This window comes from Scleropages formosus, chromosome 12, assembly GCF_900964775.1.
Source record: "Scleropages formosus chromosome 12, fSclFor1.1, whole genome shotgun sequence".
NCBI classification, from domain to species: domain Eukaryota; kingdom Metazoa; phylum Chordata; class Actinopteri; order Osteoglossiformes; family Osteoglossidae; genus Scleropages; species Scleropages formosus.
Window position 1 is genome coordinate 7,346,406 of NC_041817.1, and position 8,958 is coordinate 7,355,363.

At 46.8% G+C, this 8,958-nt stretch overlaps 1 protein-coding gene across 1 annotated transcript; it reads right to left on the bottom strand.

The window, feature by feature from the left end:
* Positions 1–4,327, bottom strand: znf703 (zinc finger protein 703). The gene is given in 3 exon segments (XM_029257070.1): positions 1–1,266; positions 1,268–2,374; positions 3,518–4,327. Coding segments are annotated over 3 exon segments (1,797 nt in total). The 5' UTR covers positions 3,776–4,327; the 3' UTR covers positions 1–834.
* Between the last annotated feature and the right edge of the window lie 4,631 nt (positions 4,328–8,958).

Below are 8,958 nucleotides of genomic sequence, written 5' to 3' on the forward strand. Positions count from 1 at the left end.
AAATATAACCAAGAATCATTTATTAAACAAAAATAAGACCTTCCCCAATAAATGGACAGCGTTGCCATCGCCTGTGTGGTTTTTGCACTTAGTATTTTTACCATTTTGATCCCATAATTAGCTACCCAAAATCTCGACTCTGTTACGTTACAAAAAATATTAACATCTCTTTTTCTTTTGTTTGTCTCTTATCTGCTGTACAAATAAAAAATAAATGGCATTTCCAAGGTCCTAGCCGGGGCACGTGACGTTAGTGATGCCATGCACACTGGTTTTGCGCTGCAGTGAGCCACGTAGAAAAAGGGAGCAAGAAAAAGGGAGGACAAAGGGGGGAACGGTTAAGTGAAAAACAACGAAAAAGGGGGCTTCCATAGAACAAAGCTTGCGATTCAAATCTGCCATGTTGCATACCATAAAACTTTATTTATAAAACTGTATAATAATAATCATCATTATAAGAATTATTAGGATCAACGTATTTGGATAATAAACCTTCCCATCATGAAAGCCAAGCGCTCGGTGAAAAATAAATACACTTTTAAAAAAAAAAAAACGAAAAAAAAAAATCTCACACACTTAAAGAGTCAAGCTTGCATGCTTCCATTTCTCCTGGTGATGCCCGCAGTCGAGTCGCCGAGATTGCTCGCACCGCAGGTACAGCCAGCACCGCGTCCCACTCCTGGGCCTAGAGCGCCAGCGGGGAACGGACGAGTCGCAGTGCAAGTAAATGATACAGGTACGCAGCCGCCCGACGTGTGCCGACGGGCACCCGGACGGCACAGGGAAGGATCATTCCTGCACGGCTGCGGAGGCGTTCCAGGCGCAGTTCGCCTGTCACTGATAGCCCAGCGCGGAGGCGGAGCCTAGTCTCTGGCTGTAGAGGGCGTACGGGGAGTAGTAGGGCGCCGAGGCCGGGAGAGAGTGCATAGGCAGCGAGGCAGAGGCAGGCAGGTGGGTCTTGCCGTAGGGGTGGTAGCGGCTGAGACCCAGGCTGGGAGGGGCTCTCAGCGAGAAGGAGCTGGCGAGGGAGCCTGGGCTGCTGGGAGGGGGAAGGTGCAGGTGGCAGGAGGCAGCTGAGGAGACAGAGGAGGGGTAGGCGGAGAGCAGCTTGCTGTCGATGCCGGGGAGCGCGGTGTGCGTGCGCAGGTGGGTCAGCAGCTCCTCCGACGTGGTGAAGCGCTTGTCGCACGGCCCCGCTGCCGACACCCAGTTGCAGGCGTGGGGGAGGGGCTCGTTGGGCAGCATGAAGCCGTAGCTATAGAGCGGGGTGTGACAGAGAGGGCGTCCCGCTGGACGACAGGGAGCTGGGGTGCAGCGGGTGCAGCGGGTGTCCTGGATACACCAAGGGAAATCCCGACTTCAGCGAGGAGGAGGGGTCGTGCACACAGGAAGAGCAGTTGCTGCCCCCGAGATGGGGCGCATTGGGGTAGGTCAGACAGTACGGGTCTCTGCATAAGCCCTGCATGAAGGACGGAGGAGAAGCTCCAGTGAGGGGACTCGAACTGGGGTGTTTTCCAGCAACTCCGATCCCCCCTCCCACCAGACTGGACTTGGTAGGATCCAATCCAGGCACGAAATGGGAAGGGTAGCCAGCGTAGGCGCCCACGATGGAACCGTGGTAACCCATGCTGGAGGGAGGCAAAGGGAACACAGAGTGACCTGGTTTGAAGGGGGAAACTGGCGCTACGTGTCCAGAGCCCAGGCCCGGCTGCGAGGCGTGCGCGTCGCCTTTGCTGTCATGGTGCGGGCTGCCCGCCGAGCTGCCGTTGCTGGAGTTTGCACTGGCACGTGCGTGACTGGAGTTGGCCAGCTGAGCACTGTCCGCGCTCGCCTTGCAAAGGTCCGCTTCCTTCTTGACGCCGCCGTTGCCGCCGCCGCTGCAGCTGCTGTCCGAGTTGCTCACGTCTGCCCCCGGTGGCTTGGAGTCCACATGCAGAGGCTGGGAGTGCTGTGTCGGCTGGGCGCTGGGGGACTGCGTCTGCCGGTGGGGCTGCGACTGCGGCTGCTGGGGAGGCGATCCCGCCCGGCCGCCGGGCGAAATGGCGTGGGGGGTGAAGGACGGACAAGTGGCGGCGCCGCCGCCGGCACCGCCTGGGACCCGGAATCCGCCTTTATCCGTGCCGCCGGAGCCCACGGCATCCTTCCGACACTCTCCAGCCGCTTTCGAGTACGGTTTGAAGCTGGACTTGTCCTCCAAGGGAGGGTGCTGGTCCCCCAGCTTGAGGGCCGAGGCAGAGTTGCGAGCGCCAGGCTCCTTGTCGCCCAGGCTGCCGGACGCCAGGGAGCTCAGCTTCGAGGACGGAGGGGGGTCCGGCTTTCCTATCTGCGAGCACGTCTGCGCCAGCAGAGCCAGGGGGCTCTTCTTGGCATCCAGCTGCAGGGAGGCAGTAAACAACCAGTGAATGCAGACGTTCAACACAACAACAACATTAACAACAGCAGCAAACATTCAGGGCTCCATGGTAGAAATCACCGCTCTCTAAAAAAAAAAAAAAAAACACACACAAAACAGCAAGACTACAATTACGTACAGTATTTAACAGCACTCGAAAATGTTATGGAGACCACTCCACTGCTGGCAGCCTTTTCAGGAATAACATGAAGGCAGTGAAAGATGAGATACGCAGCAGATCTAGACTTGCGCAACCAACTCGGCGTCTGGTGCAAAGGGAGCCACGGAGCGCAAAGCAACGAGAAAAAGGTGGGGAACACCTAAAAATGACGAAAATGACGGAAAAAAAAACAATGGAAACATAAGGAAAAATAAAGACGAAAAAGAATGACTAAAACTAAAAAGAATGACGACAAGATTTGTGTCACTGAGGTGCGTGCGGCGGCTGAGACTTTTCACGGATTCCTATTTATAATAATAATAGTAATAATAATGGAATTGTGCTTTCCTTCACCGGGCCTTTCGACGTTCCCAGGCAAACATACATTCACTTTACGAAAACTAATAAAATGTAACAAAAAGGAAAGAGAAAGTGCCTCCTCACAATGCCGTTCACCGAATCTCCGACGTTTAAAACACACACATTCATTGCAGCCGCGCACACACTCGAGCTGTAGCTGTGCGTTCAGTCAGTGTGAATCACGGCAAAGGCATTTACTGTAGAGCACAAATAACAGAGACAGAAAGAGCCGCACCTCTGCGGACGCCTCATGCCAAATAACTCGCGTTTAAATCTAACTGCATCTAATTCCCAATAAGTCTTTTTTTTTATTGCGGTGAAAGAAATGTTCCATATCTCGCCGTAACACACGGAAGTAAAGGCGAGTTTTTTCTTTTTTTTTTTTTTTCAGCCAAACTTTTCGTTCAAGTGAATAATTAAGCAGACGAAAGCGCGGTTTAGGTATTTCACGCGCAGAAGTCCAGCCGCGGCTGCATCTAGAGCGTCTTCTCCTTCCAGGCCGTCCGATTTGGGGCGGGGGGTGGGGGGGGGTGAGAATAAAAATCATATTTGCGTGAGAATATCATGTCAGCACGTGGTGCTTCCGACGTGATGTTCGGAGTTACCTCGATGCTTACGGGCGCCGAGCTCAGGGGCTGCAGGTACTCCGGGTGCAGCAAGTGTCCGGTGTGCGCGGTCAGCATCCTGAGGACGCGCACGGGCAGCCGCTTCGCCTGGCGAACGGGGTCCGACGGGGGCAGCGGGGACGGAGCGCACGAGCTTCTCGGCGCGGAGGTGCCGCTGGAACGGCCGCTGTGGGTGCCGGAGCGCTCGGGGGTCGGACTGCGGGCGTACGCTTCAGATGCGCGGAGAGAATCGCTCATTTGGAGCGCGGCGGACCGGGGTTCGAGGGGCTTCGACACGCTCTGCGCACACCGTACCGTTTTTTTATGTGCACATGATAATTATAAGAGCAGCAGTCGACGGCGCGCCCCTTCCAGATGCCCCCTCGCTTCCTTCGCCTTTTTATAATCCAAACACGATCCCTGGTTTCCCGTCGCGTATCCCCGCCGGCCGTGTCGCGTCGTGCGCGCGGCTCCTACACAAAACGACGAGGGCTTCTCTCCCGTGCGCTCATCATCGCTGCGCGTGCCGATCCGTGTGCTGCGCGCTCGCTCCCCTCGCTCGGCACGAGGACGCGACCAGTCTCGGCGCTCCCCGCTGACTCACAGCAGCAGCGCGATGAAGGGAAAAACCCAGAGAGGAATATTCGCGGAAGTACTGGCGGGAAGGATGGGAGAGGAAATTAAAAAAGAAAGAAAGAAATCCCAGAACGCGCGCAGCCCCCTCGCTCCTCCGCTCCCTCTTCCAACACACACCGCCTTTCACCATGAACACTTCAAATACTGGGGATGTAAAGGGAACTTCAAAGCAGGCAGCCGCCGTCCAATGGCTGGGCTCCGCATCGCTAATGAGCGAGTCGGTGGCTCTCCCTGGAGGGCGGGGCGTTGTGCCACAGCAGTCCCTCCTTCCCTCCCTCCTCTTTCTCTCCTCTTTCTGTCATTCTCTCACCTCCTTCTTTCTCTCTCAACTTCTCTCCTCTTCTCTTCAATCCTCAGATCCTTTCCTTGTTCTCCTTTTCTCATTCTCTCCTTGCCTTCTTCTCTCCTGATATGTGTCTCTCTTTCTCTTCCCTCTTCTCATTCTTTTGCCACCTTCATTTCTTCTTTCTTTCTCTCCTTCCTTTTCTTTTTACTCAGAATCCACTTTTTTCTCCCTCCTTCATCTCTCGTTCTCTCATAAACTCCTCTCTCTGTCATTTTTCCTCTCCTCCTATCCTTCTCCCCCCTCTCCTACTCCTCTCTTCTTCACTTCGTCTCTCCTCTCCAGCTCAGTGACATCAGTAAAACCACAGACACCATGGATGATTCCTTCAATATGCCTGCATCTTTTCTGACCCCCACTTTCCCTTCAACATGTGTAGGTTCCAAAAGGCCTGTTTTTAATTTCACTTTCTTCCTTTTATACAAAAAAATAGCTGTTTCACACAAGGAGACATCTGTGTTGTGTCCAACTGTAAGGAGGCCATGAAGCTGGCTATTCTTCTCCAGTACAGGAGTAATGAAAAAGTTTTGTTGTTGACAAATAGGGAAGGGCAAGCAAAGAGCGGGAGAGGAACTTAGTCATTTATTATTATTATTATTATTATTATTATTATTATTAGAAATGTACTATACAGTGCATTTTTCTAACCTTCAATATATAAAAATGTAATTTAGATGTGTGGAATGATTAAATTGTTTTGCATTTACCGAACTAATGTTTTATTCATTTATGATTTTTATCTGAAATCTTTTTGATCTGCCAAGGAATTCAGTAAATAGCCTGTGAGAGAGACAAAAGCAAATGACCCCATCTTTATATAAATCTGCAATGTTAAAAACTTGTCGAATTATACCATAAAATGGTTATATTGATAAACATGGTTGCATACAGCTTTAAACATTCAGACTAAGAACAGCTTTGAAGTTCAGTGAATTGTGTTAAAATGTCTTAATCACTCATAACCTATTCAAAATGCAATATGTTCAGACTTCCACACATATATTGGGTGTGCTGGCAATTTATTGGTTAATTGATCAGTTTCGTGGTTTATTAATCATATTTTTAATTCTGACATTATTGTAAATCTTCATTTAAAGATTTTAAAAATGAACATTTAAACACATTTAAACATTTAAAAATGATCTGCTTTGCTATGCTATTATTTACGTGATGCAATCTATGTTTCCAAACTGTTGTAAGAGATGTGTCAAGTTTGCTATAATGTGTTTTCTGTCAGTCATTATTGAAGCAGTGCCAAAAATCAGTGCCATCATCTATTAGCTTCCTAGTCCTTGTAAAATATGTCAGTCGGGGGGTGGAACTCAACAAGGATCAGTGTTCATGGTGACTGCCATTTCATTTTCCCTGTCTATTGTCATGATAATGAAAGCGAGAACGATGCAGCACAAACACATTCACTCTGTTGATGAAAATGATCATTATATATTTATATTTTCCTCCAAAGCACAAAGGGGGCTGTGTGAGTTTTCTGCGATGCATTTGTGAATGCATAACTTGAAGATTTCTGGCAATTAATTCATTAATTAGCGAGTTCCATTTGAACGCCCAAGGTTACACGTTGAATGTAGCCTGATTGAAAAACTTTTTCCATTAATTGTTTGTTTTTTCATTTTAAGAGAAGCCATAAAAATCCTTTATCTCATAATAAAATGCGTATCATTAATTTGGTAGGGTCTTTCTGACAAATTTGGTTTTGAAAAAGCATATTTTTGTTTGGAACACTGCCAGAAATTTGAAAGATGCTTTCTAGGACTATTTGAACAAAGTAAAATGTGTTATAAGTAATACTTGATGCACGTGTGGTAAATGTAACAGTTTAACTCAGTTAGGCCTGAGTTAGACCTTTCATTCTATGGTTTTTAATAATGTTTTTACTTTTTAACGTGTTGGCATCTTTGTAGAGCCAAAGAAAAAAATCCTGAGGTTTCGTTGCAGATTCATGGCTCATGTGATGTCTGTCCAAAATTCATACTTAATAGAATTTGGGCATTCTCCTGTAACAGAGCATGATCTTCCCCATGCAGAATTTAGTAATTTTGTCAGATCCCCCCTGGACATGTATAAATTTAATGTGTAGAACTGCCTGGTATTTCACTAAAAATGCATGTTTGATTCACACATATCCTGTATACCAGGGAAATATTAATTAGTTTTTGCTGAATCCTGCACTCCTTGCTTGGCAGAAGTTGTCTGTTAGTCACTTCTTTCTTTCAGCTTTCAACAAGAGCCACCTACTGTGCCCCTGCAGCATATGGCTGCACTTTAACATGTTCTTGGTCACAAAGAATGGAGCCATTTGTGAAAGACTTAAATTCTTGCATAGCTTCCTTGAGCTCCGTTTTAATTGGGCTGGTTGGCATTCACATGCAGAAGGATCTTCAAGAGGAGCAGAGGCTCAGAAGTTCCTGCTCTAATAAAGGGACTGGACAAGAACAATCAAAACAATTTTTTTTTTGCGATAGTGAGACTTCTTTCTGTTTCTAAGTTTTAGTTGCTTTTTAAATTAGGTGCTATTTAAATTCCGCTTTTTTCATAGAGCTCAGTCCAATATTTGCTTCCTCCTTGCTCTCCCTGTTTTCATGTTTGTCCGTTTCTGAACCTGTTCCGGTCTTTAGCAAAGGAGGACTTTACTTTTGTAGTTGTATTTTTTATACTTGTATATATATATACCCTGCTATAGTACGTGCATCACCATTTCACCAAGTTACTGACATTTTGTTTAACATATATCATTTTGATTATTCCCGGATTGTGTTTTTGGTGATGGTGGTGATGGGATGGTGCTCAGCAGAAATTTCACATTAGAAAGAAATTCCCAGGATTTTGTGCTCTGAGTTTTCAGTATAGATTGTCTGCCTGCCAATGGATTTTTTTTTTTTGTTGGTTTTTTTAAACCTAACCCCCAACCTGATGAATCAATGGCAACTGCTGTTCATTTTGCTTTTCAATCTTCTTCTGAACGTAAGGCATAACAGGGCAATTGGTCCCCCTTGGCCAAACTTTTGGCCTAACTGATGCACACAGGTCCCTCAGCTATAAAAGATCAGGAGGCTGCGTGGAGGATGAGCGATCTGGGACATTTTAATATGAAGCGGAACCTTGAAAAAATAAGGAACTATCCTTACTAGTTTCCAGACATGACACCTGACTAAGTAGTATTATTCAGTTGTTCTCTTCAGGATCGCTTTCTGGCAATCTAAAGTATGAATCTGTTCTATTCTTCAGCTGTTAGTGTTTGCATAGAGAAGCTTTTGACAGAACGTAAGGGATTTCTCAACATGTAGCTGGAGTGTTGCTCATCCTTGATGCTATGGGTCTCACGGAAGGTAAGAGCCACTGCAGACCTACAGCAGTCCAACAATAGACTTGCTATGTGCTTTTTGTTAACATCCCCATTGCCCCTCCATGCTTCCAGTGTCTTTTGTGAGAAATTAAGGTGACAGTTCTTTAGCGCAGTGATTTAAAGTATTGTTGTGAAGACAATGGTTGTGCCCTATGCCGTGCAGTAGCGTGAAGATGGGTATGCGGTGGTGGATGCCGAGGTATGGCTGGGCTGTTTTTTTCGTTATCTGATCTGTGGCCTTTCATGTTCAGAATCAGCACCACTGCATGGACAATTCAAAAAGAAAGGAGAGCTGGATGGAGAAAGCGCTGGATAATTTGAGCTCTGCCAACTAGGGTGGGAATGCTACCGTGTTGAAATGGTTTGTCCGAAATATTTATTTTGTTTTGCTCGTTTTGGGAAACCTGAAGATCTTCTCAGTTTACATCACCACGGTACAGTGCAATACCCTCATCCAACATCAGGACAGACAATCAAAGGCATAGGTGGAGGCTTGTAGCCTCAGAACATGAGTAAGATACAGGGTTTGAGACCACATGGACTGCAGGCACCTCTCAGTATTCACAGAATGCACTGGAACAGCACCATCATTAAATACTATGCTGGTAGTGACATAACTTCATTACATTTTTAATACTCATATATCTGACTGGTACCATGGGTGCATCTCATCAGATAAAACCCTAGTCACCTACAAAGGAAGATCTTCACATGAAAGGTACCACTTATTTCCACAACAAACAATGCATGAGGACAAAAACCACAAACTCCTAACCTGAGGCCAGAGGACTGTTTCAAATGTTTTGATTTCACCAAGTTTAAGAAGTGTAGTCAAGCCTTACCAGTTTTGCTGAGGTTGAGGAGATAAACCCTGAAAGTCATTGGTATCACATAGGAACAGTCTGAAACCCTGTAATTTCCTGGTTTGAACATGCAGATATACACAAAGATTCTGTTGTCCAAAGCTGACTAAAGTATTGCACCCATGTTTGCCACAGTTTAATTAACCTGGTGCACTAATCCACTTTTGTGTTTTGTCATTATTTTTTCCTCATTTCCTTCCCCTGTGAAGCTTTCAAACTCTGGTCCTCTGAGTGG